Source organism: Antennarius striatus, chromosome 6 (assembly GCF_040054535.1).
Source record: "Antennarius striatus isolate MH-2024 chromosome 6, ASM4005453v1, whole genome shotgun sequence".
Taxonomy (NCBI): Eukaryota; Metazoa; Chordata; class Actinopteri; order Lophiiformes; family Antennariidae; genus Antennarius; species Antennarius striatus.
The window spans coordinates 12,842,057-12,859,653 of record NC_090781.1 but is presented as its reverse complement, the minus strand read 5'-3'; the positions used below and the strand labels follow the sequence as shown (position 1 = coordinate 12,859,653).

General features: G+C 41.5%; 1 protein-coding gene across 1 annotated transcript in view; it reads left to right on the top strand.

The window, feature by feature from the left end:
* The window catches only part of prx (periaxin), a 51,630-nt gene that overhangs the window by 31,636 nt on the left and 2,397 nt on the right, over positions 1 to 17,597 (top strand). Inside the window, exons 6-9 of the mRNA XM_068316762.1 lie at positions 243 to 436; positions 673 to 914; positions 1,145 to 5,384; positions 5,589 to 17,490. Coding sequence (XP_068172863.1) covers positions 243 to 436; positions 673 to 914; positions 1,145 to 5,384; positions 5,589 to 17,490 — 16,578 coding nt within the window. The remainder of the gene's footprint in view (positions 1 to 242; positions 437 to 672; positions 915 to 1,144; positions 5,385 to 5,588; positions 17,491 to 17,597) is intronic.

The following is a 17,597-nucleotide window of genomic DNA, read 5'->3' as shown; positions in this document are numbered from 1 at the left end:
ATTGCAGTGTTTTAGGTTTAACCTTAAAGAAAAGACAAGAGTCTCAGAGTACATATTATAATTGGAATCATCCACGATTAGATGCAGGACATTACAACGCTGGGGTATATCTGGAGGCAAAAGGAGAGGATATACATTTTCTTACCCAAACTCAATAGAAGTTCACATTGAAATAGGGAAGTGTGTAAGTTTCATAAATTTCTTCAAAATTTTAAACCATTAATAATGGTCTCCATTTCAAGGTGATCAGCTGATGAGTGCCAAGGTCTATTTCGACAATGTGAAGTATGAAGACGCTCTGAAGATCCTTCAGTGTGCAGAGCCATACAAGGTCAGCTTCCAGCTGAAGAGGACCATCCCTGGAGCAGAAGACACCCTGCGGCCCAGAGTTCCCAGTTTGGAGGTCAAAGACCCCAAAGCCAAAATCACCAAAATGGTAATCAGTAGTATTCAGGAAGGAGTGTACATTTCATTCTCAATTAAATATTTTAGCTTAAAATATTTATACACATAAAGGATAACAAAAATTGTGGGTCCGCTTTTCCGAAATAATGTAAATAGTTACTTCTGTTATTATCTATGTAGTCATGAAAAACATTTGAATTCAATGTAGTTGCCGTACTCCCATACGGCCATATGATCATCTTGCATGCATGTTCCTATTTATTTCAGAGTGTGATGAGTAGCAAGCCCTTCAAGGCCAAGAAGAAGAGAGGTGGTCGTTTTGGTCTGAAGAGGCTAAAAGAGAAGCGCAGGGAGGAGTTGGTGATAGAGGGAACACCCTCTAGGCTAGAAAGGAGTGATGTGGATGTGGAGTTTTGTCTGCCCAAATTCAAACAGAGGAGGACTGTGAAGGTCGAAGCAGGGGGAGATGGAGGTGCAGCAGCCTTGGGGAACACAAAGAGGAAGATTAGGTTGGCTGTGTTTTATTCTTTGATTGTGTGTGTGTGTGTGTGTGTGTGTGTGTGTGTGTGTGTGTGTGTGTGTGTGTGTGTGTGTGTGTGTGTGTGTGTGTGTGTGTGTGTGTGTGTGTGTGTGTGTGTGTAAACACGTTTTTGAACACAAATCATTAACCATATATTAAAACTTGATTATTTATACACTTTAATAAACTATTCTTCTTGTCTTTACGTGCTTCTCTCAGGTTTCCCCGCATGAAAACAAAGGCTTACACTGGAGCAGAGACAGGACGAAAAATGGAAACAGGGCGACTTGAAGGACACGTGAATGTCTCACCATCTGTAGTACCTGAAGCTAAAGTGAAAACCAAAGGAAAAGGACACATGTTCGGAATTACCCTTCCTGCAAGCAAACACACAAAGTTAAGTCCAGCCTTGGAAACTAGTTCTGTGGAGCTGAAGCCATCTGGTGTGAACATCAAACCACCATCAATGGAGTTCAGTTTGTCTGGTAATAAAAACATGGATGTGGAAGAGGCAGGGGTCAAAACACCTGATGTGGATGTTGCTGTCCCTTCAGGAAAAGCTGAAGTGACTGTACCTATAGTGAAGGGAAAGGCAGAAATCAATGCACCTGGCATCAAGGGAAGGGTTGGCGTGGCAGAAATGGACGGCAAAGGAGATCCAAAGCTAAGAATGCCAAAGTTGAAACTGCCCAAAGTCAGACTTTCACATCATTCTGATGAGTTAGATGGTGACATCATGTTAAAAACTAAAGGGATAAAAGTGCCTTCTACTGAAATAACACCTCAGAAAGTAGATACTAAAGGGGTCGCCGAGATTTATCTCCCTGAAGCAAGTGTGACAGAACCGAAGATCAAAAGTGATATCTCAAGAAATGTTCCATCTATTGAGATGCCTTCGCTCGACATTTCTCTACCGCAGGTGAAGGTAAAGAGTGACACTGATTTCTCACTTCCCAAGAATGAAAAAGTGGGGGAAAAAACAATCAGTATGGGAGCCATTGACATCTCTGTGCCAGACAGTGAAATCACGCTGGACACCAAAAGATCTCCTCAGGTGGAGGGCACTTTTGAGGATGCGATAATTTCCATACCAAAGATTGATATTGAAAGTCCAAAAGGTGGAGAAAAAAAGTGCATACCTTCTGTTACCATGTCTCTACCAGAGATTAAACAAGAGGGTGGAGATGTGGACATGGAATATTATGTGGGTGGTGATGGGAAGTTCAAAATGCCTAATTTCGACTTAACTTTTCCAAAAATCAAGCCACCAGAGGGAGATGTAAATATGAAAGGACAAGAGGGTGAAGGGTATTTCAAGTTAGCCAAAGCAGAATTGGTCCTTCCGAAAGGCAAAGCAGCTCCTGATATTGAAGGAGGAGGACATTATCAAGCACCATCATGTGACATCTCCCTCACTAAAATGACGACAGGTGAGATGGAAGTGAAAATCGAAGGCCCTCAAATTAAAGGTGGGAAAATTGAAATGCCTAAACTTGACATTTCTGGGCCTCAGTGCAAAATGGAAGGAGACATTAAATTAGAGGGAGATAAATTAAAAATGCCTACATTAAATGATTCTGGTCCAAAGCTGAGAAACCCAAACATTCAGGCTAACATAAAGGATACCATAATTGATAGTGGTGGAAAGACCAAGGCACCTGGTTTGGGTATCTCCCTTCCCCATGTAGAAGGGGATTTGAACGTTAATCCTGGTGAAATTAGAGGAAACAAATTAAACATGCCTTCTGTAGACATTTCTCTCCCAAAAATGAATCTTGGTGAGGAAGACATAATGTTACAATGTCCTAAACTTCCTTCTGTAGACATTTCACTTCCCAAAGTAAACACGGAAGGCAACACAAACATTTCACTGCCAAAAGTGAGTCTTCCAGAAGGCGATTTAAAAATAAAAGGTACATATATTGAGGGAGGGAACATTGAAATGCCAGACATTGATATTTCCCTCCCCAAAGGAGACATTGAAATTGAAGGACATAGTCTTAGAGGAGGAAAGTTTCAAGTGCCCTCACTAGATATTTCTCTACCTAAGATGAACGTTAAGGCGACAGATATAAATATTAAGGACACTGAAATTAAAGGTGGAGAGCTAAACATGGCATCACTTGATGTTTCTGTACAAAAAATAAAATCTGTAGATGTAGACAGCAGCCTTGAAACTCCTAGTATTAAAGGAGGAGCTGAGGTTGGCATAAATGTTGAGCACCCTGAGCTGGGAGAAGGACAATTCAAAACGCCAAAATTTGACATCACATTACCGAAAGTCAAACTTCTAGAGGGTGATGTCAAAGTAAAAGGCCCAGATATGAAGGAAAGCAAGATTGAAATGCCATGCATTGATATTTCAATCCCTAAGGGAGAAGATGATGGAGATATAAATGTTAAGGGGCCTGATATGAATGGAAGTAAGTTCAAAATGCCAACATTTTATGCTTCCTTACCAAAAGGGAGTTTTCCAGAGGAGGATATCAAACTAAAAGGCCCAGATATCAAAGGAAGGAAGATTGAATTGCCAGACATTGATATTTCACTCCCCAAAGAAAAAGCTGAAATTGAAGAACATGGTAACACAGGAGGGAAGTTCCATATTTCCTCACTAGATATTTCTGTACCTAAAATAAAAGCAAAGGGATCAGATATAAATATCGAAGGGCCTGAATTCAAAGGTGAAAAAGGTAACATGCCTGCATTGGATGTTTCTCTTCCCAAAATAAAATCTCCGGATGTGGATATCAGCCTTGAAGGTCCTAATCTTGAAGGAGGACAGCTCAACATCCCGAATGTTGATATTTCAATCCCCAAAGGAAGAGTTATGAGTGACATAAATGTTGAGCAGCCTGAGCTGGCAGGAGGAAAATTCAAAATGCCAAAATTTGATGTCGTCTTACCAAAAATGAGTCTTCCAGAGCATGATGTTAAAAAAAAAGGCCCAGATATCAAGGGAAGGAGAATTGAAATGCCAGACATTGATATATCAATTCCCAAAGAAAACGTCAGAGGAGACATTGAAATTGAAGGACAGGGTGGCAAAGGAGGCAAGTTCTATATGCCCTCAGTTGATATTGCTTTACCTAAAATGAAGACAAAGGGACCATTGCTTGATGTTTCTCTGCCCACAACTGTATCTTCTGATGTAGATATCAATCTTGAAAGTCCTGATCTTAAAGGAGGAAAGGTCAAAATCCCAGCTGTTGATATATCACTCCCCAAAGGAGGAGTTGAGAGTGACATAAATGTTGAAGGGCCTGAGGTGAGAGGAGAGAAATTAATTAATCCAACCAAATTGAAAGTCAAGGGTCCAGACATCAAGGCAGGAACTGTAGAAGGTCAAGGTGCGTCCGTAAAACTACCACCTGTCAAATTACCGACAGTTGACATCTCAGCTCCTAAAGTGGATCTACAATTTGGTCTCACCAAACCAAAAAGTGATGACATGGGCATTCTAAATTCACAGGAAGGCCGGCCTTCCTCCGGGGAAAGCTTGGAGTTACCTAACATCAACCTCAAAGGCGCAAGTTTTTCTCTTCCCAGGATTGGTGGAAAGCCCAGGAATAGTGATTTGCAAGTATCAGGAATGGGCACCAGAGGAGACATTTCTATGAGCCAAACACATGGGGAAGGAGAAGTTAGAGCGCCATCAGTAGAATTTGATGGACGTGGAAAGGTAAAAGTAAAAAAACCTAAAGTCAAAATACTCTCCTTTGGTACATCCAAAAAGGCTGAAGATATATCTGTGTCTTGTCCTGGTATGGATGAACTGAAGAAGGGAAAAATTGATATTTCTAAGCCACAAATCAATGTTAAAAGCTCAGATAATAAATCAAAACACAAAGTGAAATTTCCAAAATTTAATAAATTTCCAAAAGGCCAACTTCCAAAGGGAGAGATCCATGATAAATTGGAAACCGATGTTGAAGGGAAACCTGGTTTTCAAGTACCTGATGTCACTATCAATCTACCAAAATTCACTATACCAGGATTTGAATCAAAAGAAAAAGACGTAAGTAAGACAATGGGTTATCATGACTCGAAAGCAAAGATGAAACTGCCAAATGTTGATATCTCCCTCCTGAAAGGGAAAACTGAAGGTCCAGAATTAGAGCTCAAAGGGGAAACTGGAAAACACAAGATGCCACATATTGGCATGCCGTCACTTGATATATCTCTTCCAACAGGGAAAATTGAAGGTCCAAAAATTGAAGCAGAGGGAGGAACAGAAGGAAAGTTCAAAATGCCTTACGTGAAGATGCCCGATGTTGATATCTCTCTCCCCGAAGGGAAGATTGAAACTCCAGAAGGAGAAGTAAAAGGTGGCACTGGAGGAAAGTTCAAAATGCCTCAGGTGAAAATGCCAGATGTTGATATATCTCTCCCAAAAGGAAATCTTGAAGGTCCAGACATAGAATTCAAGGGGGAAAGTGGAAAGTTCAAAATGCCACATATTGGCATGCCCTCACTTGATATATCTCTTCCAAAAGGGAAAATTGAAGGTCCAAAACTTGAAGCAAAGGGAAAAACAGACGGAACGTTCATAATGCCTCACATGAAAATGCCAGATGTTGATATCTCTCTCCCCAAAGGGAAGATTGACGGTCCCGATATTGCAATAGAAGGAGGCACCAGAGGAAACGTTAAAATGCCTCACATGAAAATGCCAGATGTTGATATATCTCTCCCCAAAGGAAATCTTGAAGGTCCAGACATAGAAATGAAGGGGGAAAGTGGAAGTTTCAAGATGCCACATGTTGGCATGCCCTCATTTGATATATCTCTTCAAAAAGGGAAAATTGAAGGTCCAAAATTAAAATTTAAGGGGGAAACTGAAAAATTAAAAATGCCACATATTGGCATGCCCTCAGGTGATATATCATTACCGAAAGGAAAAGTTGAAGGTCCAGAGGTGGATGTAGAAGGAGGCACTGGAGGAAAGTTCCAACTTCCTCCCGTGAAATTGCCGGATGTTGATATCTCTCTCCCAAAAGGGAAGATTGATGGTCCCGAAATTGAAGTAGAAGGAGGCACTGGAGGAAAGTTCAAAATGCCTCACATGAAAATGCCAAATGTTGATATATCTCTCCCCAAAGGAAATCTTGAAAGTCCAGACATAGAGCTCAAGGGGGAAAGTGGAAAATTCAAGATGCCAAATATTGGCATGCCGTCATTTGATATATCTCTTCCAAAAGGGAAAATTGAAGGTCCAAAATTCGAAGCAGAGAGAGGAACAGAGGGAAATTTCAAAATGCCTCACATTAAAATGCCAGATGTTGATATCCCTCTCCCCAGAGGCAAAATTGAAGCTCCAGAGGTAGAAGTAGAGGGAGGCACTGGAGGAAAGTTTAAAATGCCTCACGTGAAAATGCCAGATGTTGATATCTCTCTCCCCAAAGGTAATTTTGAAAGTCCAGACATAGAGATCAGGGGGGAAAGTGGAGAATTCAAGTTGCCACATATTGGCATGCCCTCACTTGATATATCTCTTCCAAAGGGGAAAATTAAAGGTCCAAAAATTGAAACAGAGGGAGGTACAGAAGGAAAGTTCAAAATGCCTCACATGAACATGCCAGATGTTGATATCTCTCTCCCAAAAGGGAAAATCAAAGGTCCCGAAATTGAACTAGAGGGAGGCACTGGAGGAAAGTTCAAAATGCCTCACGTGAAAATGCCCGATGTTGATATATCTCTCCCCAAAGGAAATTTTGAAACTCCAGACATAGAGCTCAAGGGGGAAAGTGGAAAATTCAAGATGCCACATATTGGCATGCCATCATTTGATATATCTCTTCCAAAAGGGAAAATTGAAGGTCCAAAAATGGAAGCAGAGGGAGGAACAGAGGGAAAAGTCAAAATGCCTCACATGAAAATGCCAGATGTTGATATCTCTCTCCCAAAAGGGAAAATCGAAGGTCCCGAAATTGAAAGAGAGGGAAGCATTGGAGGAAAGTTCAAAATGCCTCAGGTGAAAATGCCAGATGTTGATATCTCTCTCCCAAAAGGGAAGATTGAAGCTCCAGAGGTAGAAATAGAGGGAGGCTCTGGAGGAAAGTTTAAAATGCCTCACGTGAAATTGCCACATGTTGATATATCTCTCCCCAAAGGAAATCTGGAAGGTCCAGACGTAGAGCTCAAGGGGGAAAGTGGAAAATTCAAGTTGCCACATATTGGCATGCCCTCACTTGATGTATCTCTTCCAAAAGGGAAAATTAAAGGTCCAAAAATTGAAACAGAGGGAGGTACAGAAGGAAAGTTCAAAATGCCTCACATGAAAATGCCAGATGTTGATATTTCTCTCCCAAAAGGGAAAATCGAAGGTCCCGAAAATGAAATAGATGGAGGCACTGGAGGAAAGTTCCAACTTCCTCCCGTGACATTGCCGGATATTGATATCTCTCTCCCAAAAGGGAAGATTGAAGGTCCCGAAATTGAAATGGAAGGAGGCACTGGAGGAAAGTTCAAAATGCCTCACGTGAAAATGCCAAATGTTGATATATCTCTCCCCAAAGGAAATCTTGAAGGTCCAGACCTTGAGCTCAAGGGGGAAAGTGGAAAATTTAAGATGCCACATATTAGCATGCCCTCATTTGATATATCTCTTCCAAAAGGGAAAATTGAAGGTCCAAAAATTGAAAGAGAGGGAGATACAGAAGGAAAGTTCAAAATGCCTCATATGAAAATGCCAGATGTTGATATCTCTCTCCCCAAAGGGAAGATTGAAGGTCCCGAAATTGAAATAGAAGGAGGCACTGGAGGAAAGTTCAAAATGCCACACATTAAAATGCCAGATATTGATATCTCTCTCCCCAAAGGCAAAATTGAAGCTCCAGAGGTAGAAATAGAGGGAGGCACTGGAGGAAAGTTTAAAATGCCTCACGTGAAAATGCCAGATGTTGATGTATCTCTCCCCAAAGGACATCTTGAAGGTCCAGACCTAGAGCTCAAAGGGGAAAGTGGAAAGTTCAAATTGCCGCATATTGGCATGCCCTCACTTGATATATCTCTTCCAAAGGGGAAAATTAAAGGTCCAAAAATCGAAGCAGAGGGAGGAACAGAGGGAAAAGTCAAAATGCCTCACATTAAAATGCCAAATGTTGATATCTCTCTCCCCAAAGGCAAAATTGAAGCTCCAGAGGTAGAAATAGAGGGAGGCACTGGAGGAAAGTTTAAAATGCCTCACGTGAAAATGCCAGATTTTGATATATCTCTCCCCAAAGGAAATCTTGAAGGTCCAGACCTTGAGCTCAAGGGGGAAAGTGGAAAATTCAAGTTGCCACATATTGGCATGCCCTCACTTGATATATCTCTTCCAAAAGGGAAAATTGAAGGTCCAAAAATTGAAACAGAGGGAGGTACAGAAGGAACGTTCAAAATGCCTCATATGAAAATGCCAGATGTTGATATCTCTCTCCCCAAAGGGAAGATTGAAGGTCCCGAAATTGAAATAGAAGGAGGCACTGGAGGAAAGTTCAAAATGCCACACATTAAAATGCCAGATATTGATATCTCTCTCCCCAAAGGCAAAATTGAAGCTCCAGAGGTAGAAATAGAGGGAGGCACTGGAGGAAAGTTTAAAATGCCTCACGTGAAAGTGCCAGATTTTGATGTATCTCTCCCCAAAGGAAATCTTGAAGGTCCAGACCTTGAGCTCAAGGGGGAAAGTGGAAAATTCAAGTTGCCACATATTGGCATGCCCTCACTTGATATATCTCTTCCAAAAGGGAAAATTAAAGGTCCAAAAATTGAAAGAGAGGGAGGTACAGAAGGAAAGTTCAAAATGCCTCACATGAAAATGCCAAATGTTGATATTTCTCTCCCAAAAGGGAAAATCCAAGGTCCCGAAATTGAAATAGATGGAGGCACTGGAGGAAAGTTCCAACTTCCTCCCGTGACATTGCCGGATATTGATATCTCTCTCCCAAAAGGGAAGATTGAAGGTCCCGAAATTGAAATGGAAGGAGGCACTGGAGGAAAGTTCAAAATGCCTCACGTGAAAATGCCAAATGTTGATATATCTCTCCCCAAAGGAAATTTTGAAGGTCCAGACCTTGAGCTCAAGGGGGAAAGTGGAAAATTTAAGATGCCACATATTAGCATGCCCTCATTTGATATATCTCTTCCAAAAGGGAAAATTGAAGGTCCAAAAATTGAAAGAGAGGGAGATACAGAAGGAAAGTTCAAAATGCCTCATATGAAAATGCCAGATGTTGATATCCCTCTCCCCAAAGGGAAGATTGAAGGTCCCGAAATTGAAATGGAAGGAGGCACTGGAGGAAAGTTCAAAATGCCTCACGTGAAAATGCCAAATGTTGATATATCTCTCCCCAAAGGAAATCTTGAAGGTCCAGATCTTGAGCTCAAGGGGGAAAGTGGAAAATTTAAGATGCCACATTTTGGCATGCCCTCATTTGATATATCTCTTCCAAAAGGGAAAATTGAAGGTCCAAAAATTGAAGCAGAGGGAGGAACAAAGGGAAATTTCAAAATGCCACACATTAAAATGCCAGATGTTGATATCTCTCTCCCCAGAGGCAAAATTGAAGCTCCAGAGGTAGAAATAGAGGGAGGCACTGGAGGAAAGTTTAAAATGCCTCACGTGAAAATGCCAGATGTTGATGTATCTCTCCCCAAAGGACATCTTGAAGGTCCAGACCTAGAGCTCAAGGGGGAAAGTGGAAAGTTCAAATTGCCGCATATTGGCATGCCCTCACTTGATATATCTCTCCCAAAAGGGAAAATTAAAGGTCCAAAAATTGAAGTAGAGGGAGGAACAGAGGGAAATTTAAAAATGCCTCACATTAAAATGCCAGATATTGATATCCCTCTCCCCAAAGGCAAAATTGAAGCTCCAAAGGTAGAAGTAGAGGGAGGCACTGGAGGAAAGTTTAAAACGCCTCACGTGAAAATGCCAGATTTTGATATCTCTCTCCCCAAAGGAAATCTTGAAGGTCCAGACGTAGAGCTCAAGGGGGAAAGTGGAAAATTCAAGTTGCCACATATTGGCATGCCCTCACTTGATATATCTCTTCCGAAGGGGAAAATTAAAGGTCCAAAAATTGAAACAGAGGGAGGTACAGAAGGAATGTTCAAAATGCCTCACATGAAAATGCCAGATGTTGACATCTCTGTCCCAAAAGGGAAAATCAAAGGTCCTGAAATTGAAATAGAAGGAGGCACTGGAGGAAAGTTCCAACTTCCTCCCGTGAAAATGCCGGATGTTGATTTCTCTTTCCCCAAAGGCAAAATGGAATCTCCAGAGGTAGAAGTAGAGGGAGGCACTGGAGGAAAATTCAAAATGCCTCACGTGAAAATGCCAAATGTTGATATTTCTCTCCCAAAAGGAAATCTGGAAGGTCCAGACATAGAGCTGAAGGGGGAAAGTGGAAAATTCAAGTTGCCACATATTGGCATGCCCTCACTTGATATATCTCTTCCAAAAGGGAAAATTAAAGGTCATAAAATTGAAACAGAGGGAGGTACAGAAGGAAAGTTCAAAATGCCTCACATGAAAATGCCAGATGTTGATATTTCTCTCCCAAAAGGGAAAATCGAAGGTCCCGAAATTGAAATAGATGGAGGCACTGGAGGAAAGTTCCAACTTCCTCCCGTGACATTGCCGGATATTGATATCTCTCTCCCAAAAGGGAAGATTGAAGGTCCCGAAATTGAAATGGAAGGAGGCACTGGAGGAAAGTTTAAAATGCCTCATGTGAAAATGCCAAATGTTGATATATCTCTCCCCAAAGGAAATTTTGAAGGTCCAGACATAGAGCTCAAGGGGGAAAGTGGAAAATTCAAGATGCCACATTTTGGCATGCCCTCATTTGATATATCTCTTCCAAAAGGGAAAATTGAAGGTCCAAAAATTGAAGCAGAGCGAGGAACAGAGGGAAATTTCAAAATGCCACACATTAAAATGCCAGATGTTGATATCCCTCTCCCCAAAGGCAAAATTGAAGCTCCAGAGGTAGAAGTAGAGGGAGGCACTGGAGGAAAGTTTAAAATGCCCCACGTGAAAATGCCAGATGTTGATATATCTCTCCCCAAACGAAATCTTGAAGGTCCAGACCTTGAGCTCAAGGGGGAAAGTGGAAAATTCAAGTTGCCACATATTGGCATGCCCTCACTTGATATATCTCTTCCAAAAGGGAAAATTGAAGGTCCAAAAATTGAAAGAGAGGGAGATACAGAAGGAAAGTTCAAAATGCCTCATATGAAAATGCCAGATGTTGATATCTCTCTCCCCAAAGGGAAGATTGAAGGTCCCGAAATTGAAATAGAAGGAGGCACTGGAGGAAAGTTCAAAATGCCACACATTAAAATGCCAGATATTGATATCTCTCTCCCCAAAGGCAAAATTGAAGCTCCAGAGGTAGAAATAGAGGGAGGCACTGGAGGAAAGTTTAAAATGCCTCACGTGAAAATGCCAGATGTTGATGTATCTCTCCCCAAAGGACATCTTGAAGGTCCAGACCTAGAGCTCAAGGGGGAAAGTGGAAATTTCAAATTGCCGCATATTGGCATGCCCTCACTTGATATATCTCTTCCAAAGGGGAAAATTAAAGGTCCAAAAATTGAAACAGAGGGAGGTACAGAAGGAAAGTTCAAAATGCCTCACATGAAAATGCCAGATGTTGATATCCCTCTCCCCAAAGGAAAAATTGAAGCTCCAGAGGTAGAAGTAGAAGGAGGCACTGGAGGAAAGTTTAAAATGCCTCACGTGAAAATGCCAGATGTTGATATATCTCTCCCCAAAGGAAATGTTGAAGTTCCAGACATAGAGGTCAAGGGGGAAAGTGGAAAATTTAAGATGCCACATATTATCATGCCCTCATTTGATATATCTCTCCCAAAAGGGAAAATTAAAGGTCCAAAAATCGAAGCAGAGGGAGGAACAGAGGGAAAAGTCAAAATGCCTCACATTAAAATGCCAAATGTTGATATCTCTCTCCCCAAAGGCAAAATTGAAGCTCCAGAGGTAGAAATAGAGGGAGGCTCTGGAGGAAAGTTTAAAATGCCTCACGTGAAAGTGCCAGATTTTGATGTATCTCTCCCCAAAGGAAATCTTGAAGGTCCAGACCTTGAGCTCAAGGGGGAAAGTGGAAAATTCAAGTTGCCACATATTGGCATGCCCTCACTTGATATATCTCTTCCAAAAGGGAAAATTAAAGGTCCAAAAATTGAAAGAGAGGGAGGTACAGAAGGAAAGTTCAAAATGCCTCACATGAAAATGCCAAATGTTGATATTTCTCTCCCAAAAGGAAAAATTGAAGGTCCAGAGTTGGATGTAGAGGGAGGCACTGGAGGAAAGTTCAAACTTCCTCCTGTGAAATTGCCAGATGTTGATATCTCTGTCCCACAAGGAAAGATTGAAGGTCCCGAAATTGATATGGAAGGAGGAACTGGAGAGAAGTTCAAAATGCCTCCCATGAAAATGCCGGATGTTGATTTCTCTTTCCCCAAAGGCAAAATGGAATCTCCAGAGGTAGAAGTAGAGGGAGGCACTGGAGGAAAATTCAAAATGCCTCACGTGAAAATACCAAATGTTGATATTTCTCTCCCAAAAGGAAATCTGGAAGGTCCAGACATAGAGCTGAAGGGGGAAAGTGGAAAATTCAAGTTGCCACATATTGGCATGCCCTCACTTGATATATCTCTTCCAAAAGGGAAAATTGAAGGTCCCGAAATTGAAGTAGAAGGAGGCACTGGAGGAAAGTTCAAAATGCCTCACGTGAAAATGCCAAATGTTGATATATCTCTCCCCAAAGGAAATTTTGAAGGTCAAGACATAGAGCTCAAGGGGGAACGTGGAAAATTCAAGATGCCACATATTGGCATGCCGTCATTTGATATATCTCTTCCAAAAGGGATAATTGAAGGTCCCAAAGTCGAAGCAGAGGGAGGAACAGAGGGAAATTTCAAAATGCCTCACATTAAAGTGCCAGATATTGATATCCCTCTCCCCAAAGGCAAAATTGAAGCTCCAGAGGTAGAAGTAGAGGGAGGCACTGGAGGAAAGTTTAAAATGCCTCATGTGAAAATGCCAGATGTTGATGTATCTCTCCCCAAAGGAAATCTTGAAGGTCCAGACCTAGATCTCAAGGGGGAAAGTGGAAAATTCAAGTTGCCACATATTGGCATGCCCTCACTTGATATATCTCTTCCGAAGGGGAAAATTAAAGGTCCAAAAATTGAAACAGAGGGAGGTACAGAAGGAATGTTCAAAATGCCTCACATGAAAATGCCAGATGTTGACATCTCTGTCCCAAAAGGGAAAATCAAAGGTCCTGAAATTGAAATAGAAGGAGGCACTGGAGGAAAGTTCCAACTTCCTCCCGTGAAAATGCCAGATGTTGATTTCTCTTTCCCCAAAGGCAAAATGGAATCTCCAGAGGTAGAAGTAGAGGGAGGCACTGGAGGAAAGTTCAAAATGCCTCACGTGAAATTGCCAGATGTATATATGTCTCTCCCAAAAGGGAAGATTGAAGGTCCCAAATTTGAAATAGAAGGAGCTACTAGGGGAAAGTTCCAACTTCCTCCCGTGCAAATGTCAGATATTGATATCTCTCTCCCCAAAGGCAAAATTGAAGCTCCAGAGGTAGAAGTAGAGGGAGGCACTGGAGGAAAGTTCAACATGCCTTACGTGAAAATGCCAGATGTTGATATATCTCTCCCCAAAGGAAATCTTGAAGGTCCAGACGTAGAGCTCAAGGGGGAAAGTGGAAAATTCAAAATGCCACATATTGGCATGCCCTCACTTGATATATCTCTTCCCAAAGGGAAGGTTGAAGGTCCAAAAATTGAAGCAGAGGGAGGAACAAGAGGAAAGTTTAAAATGCCTCATATGAAAATGCCAGATGTTGATATCTCTCTCCCCAAAGGGAAAATTGAAGTTCCGGAATTAGAATTCAAGGGGGAAAGTGGAAAATTCAAGATGCAACAAATTGGCATGCCCTGGGTTGATATATCATTACCGAAAGGAAAAATTGAAGGTCCAGAGTTGGATGTAGAGGGAGGCACTGGAGGAAAGTTCAAAATTCCTCCTGTGAAATTGCCAGATGTTGATATCTCTGTCCCACAAGGAAAGATTGAAGGTCCCGAAATTGATATGGAAGGAGGAACTGGAGGGAAGTTCAAAATGCCTCATGTGAAAATGCCAGATGTTGATATATCTCGCCCCAAAGTAAATCTTGAAGGTCCAGATGTAGACCTCAAGGGAGAAAGTGGAAAATTCAAGATGCCACAGATTGGCCTGCCCTCACTTGATGTATCTTTTCCAAAACCAAAAATTAAAGGTCCAAAAATTGAAGCAGAAGGAGGAACAGAAGGCCAGTTAAAAATGCCTTACATGAAAATGCAAGATTTTGATGTTTCTCTCCCCAAATGGAAGGTTGCAGGTCCAGAATTAGAGCTGAAAGGAAGAGATGAAAATGTCAAGATGCCAGAAATTGGCATGCCCTCATTTGATATATCATTACCGAAAAGAACCATTGAAGTTCCCGAGGTTGAGGCAGAGGGAGGTAGTGTGGGAAAGTTCAAAATCCCTCATATGAAAATACCAGACTTTAATATGTCTCTTCCTAAAGGGAAAATTGACACACCTAATGTGGAAATACAAGTAGGCACTGAAGGAAAGTTCAAAAGGCCTCACGTGACAATGCCAGATGTTGATATCTCTCTTCCCAAAGGAAAAATTGAAGGCCCAGAGGTCGAACTCAAAGGGGAAGGTGGAAAATTCAAAATGCCACATGTTGGCATCCCCTCACTTGATTTATCTCTTCCAAAAGGGAAAATTAAAGGCCCAAAAATTGAAGCAGAGGGAGGAACAGAAGGCCAGTTCAACATGCCTTACGTGAAAATACCAGATTTCGATGTCTCTCTCCCCAAAGGGAAAATTGGAGGTCCAGAATTAGAGCTGGAAGGAAGAGGTGAAATATTCAAGATTCCACAAATTGGCATGTCATCAGTTGATTTATCATTACCAAAAGGAAGAATCGAAGTTTCCGATGTTGAAGCAGAAGTAGGCACTGTAGGAAAGTTTAAAATGCCACATATAACAATGCCAGACTTTGATATATCTCTCCCCAAAGGGAAGACTGAAAGTCCCGAAACTGAAATAGAGACAGGAACCAGAGGGAAATTCAAAATGCCTCATATCAAAATGCCAGACTTAGATATCTCTCTTCCCAAAGGCAAAATTGGCGCACCAGAGGTTGAAACAGAAGGAGACAGTGGAGCAATGTTTAAAATGCCTCATATGAAAATGCCAGATATTGATATGTCTCTTCATAAAGGAAAATTTGAAGGTCCAGAAGCTGAGCTCAAATTGGAAGGTGGAAAGTTCAAAATGCCAAAAATTGCCGTGCCTGCAATCGATATATCTCTTCCACAAGGGAAAATTAAAGGTCCAAAAAGAGAAGAAGAGGGAGGAACGAAAGGCCAGTTCAAAATGCCTTACGTTAAAATGCCAGATATCGATGTCTCTCTCCCTAAAGGTCAAATTGATGCCCCAGACGTTGAAACCAAAGGACGCACTGGAGGAAGGTTCAGAATGCCTCATATCAAAATGCCAGATGTTGATATATCTCTCCCCAAAGGGAATCTTGAAGGTCCAGAGGTCGAGCTCAAAGGGGAAGTTGGAAAATCCAAGATGCCACATCTTGACATGCCCGCAGTAGATATATCTCTTCCAAAAGGGAAATTTAAAGGTCCAAAGATTGAAGCAAAGGGAGGAACAGAAGGAAAGTTCAAAAAGCCTCAGATAAAAATTGCAGAAGTTGATGTTTCTGTCCCTAAAGGAGATATTGAAGGTCCAGCACTAGAGCTCACGAGGGGTGAAAAATTAATGATGCCACAATTTGGCATGCCATCAGTTGATATATCGTTACCAAAAGGAAAAATTGAAAGTCCCGAGATTGAAGTAGAGGGAGGCACTGGAGGACAGTTTAAAGTTCCCCACATACAAATGCCAAGCGTTGATATATCGCTCTCCAAAGGGAAGATTGATGGCCCCAAACTTGAAATAGAGGGAGGAAGTGGAGGAAACTTCAGGATGCCTGATTCGAAAATGCCAAATCTTGACTTCTCACTCCCCAAAGGAAGTCTTGAGGGCCCAGCAGTCGAGGTCAAAGGGAAAGGTGGAAAATTCAAGATGCCACATATGGACGTGCCTTCACTTGATATAACTCTTCCAAAAGGAAAACTTCCATGTCCAAAAATTGAAGCAGAGGGAGGAACAGAAGTAAATCTCAAAATGCCTCACATGAAAATGCCAAATGTTGATGTCTCTCTCCTCAAAGGAAAAATTGAAGGTCCAGAATTAGAGCTTAGAGGCGGTAGTGAAAAATTCAAGATGCCACAAATTGGCAAACCCTCACTTGATATATCACTACCAAAAGGAAAAATTGAAGGTCCTGAGATTGAAGCAAAGGGAGGCACTAGAGGAAAGTTTAAAATTCCTTATGTGACAATGCCAGATGTTGATATCGCTCTTAAAACCCACAATGGACACAAAGAGAACAAAGATGATATTCATGTAGAAGTACCAAAGGTTACATTACCAAGTGCACAAGGTTCAACCACTGTAGGAAATGGAGCTGATGTTAGTGAGTCCTCATCCAGACCACAAATTAAAGTTCCAAGGATTCCAGAAATAGACTTTGATATTGGGACAACACAAGATGAAGATTATGTTAAAACTGAAAAAGACAAGAAAATAAAAATCCCTAAATTTGGTGTCCCATTACCATCTCTCTCCTGTCCTGAAGACAGAATATATGGGCCGGAAATTCAGTATGAGGGCACTAAAAGGCCTAAAATAAAAAGAGCTGTTTTTGTCTTGGTAAATCCTCCTGAAACTGATGAATCTACCACAGCTACGGGCACCATACACAAGGAAACAAAAGCTGGAAATGAAACAGACAGTGACAAAATAAAGGCTCCCCGAGACAAAATAAAGCCAAGCTTTAGGACGTCCACAGATGCACCTGTTACTGTGAGCCCAGAGTGGGAGGGACGACACAAAACAATGGTTGAAGAAATAACAATGTCCCAAGTGTCATTTTCCCCTGGTAAATCAGGGTTGTTTGATGTCAAAGATTCAAGTTCAAGTCCCAAATGTGAACAGGGTGCAAATACACACAAAGGCTCTAAAGACGATAAACAGACATTCAGTGGTAAAATACAGCTCCCAAAGGTGGAGTTAACCTCTCCATATATGAAAATGGCTGCAAAGGAGGAATACAAACATGCAGATATAAATCTATCAAAAAAATTGTCTCCGGGAAAAATAAAGAGAGGAATTCAAGTAAAATCAGGCAAGATGGCCTCTGCAGGTTTTATTGAGGAGCCTATTGACGGCTTGGTGTCATCTCAAGCCAGAACAGATATGCTGGACAGGGACAGGTCCGAGTCTTCCGCTGTTTATACCATGGAGTTAAACTCAACAAAAGTCCAGAACTGGAGCACAGATGACAGCAAAAGAGCAGAATCTGAGGAAAAAGAGTCTTCCCCGTGGTTCAAGGTCCCTAAATTCACCCTCAAGCCACACTCCACAGGTAAAAATAAATGAACTTCCAACAAATCAACAAGACATTAGAACAATTACACACTGTCTTACATGAAGTGGATGGTAAATAAGTCAATCAAGAAACAAATTATTTTT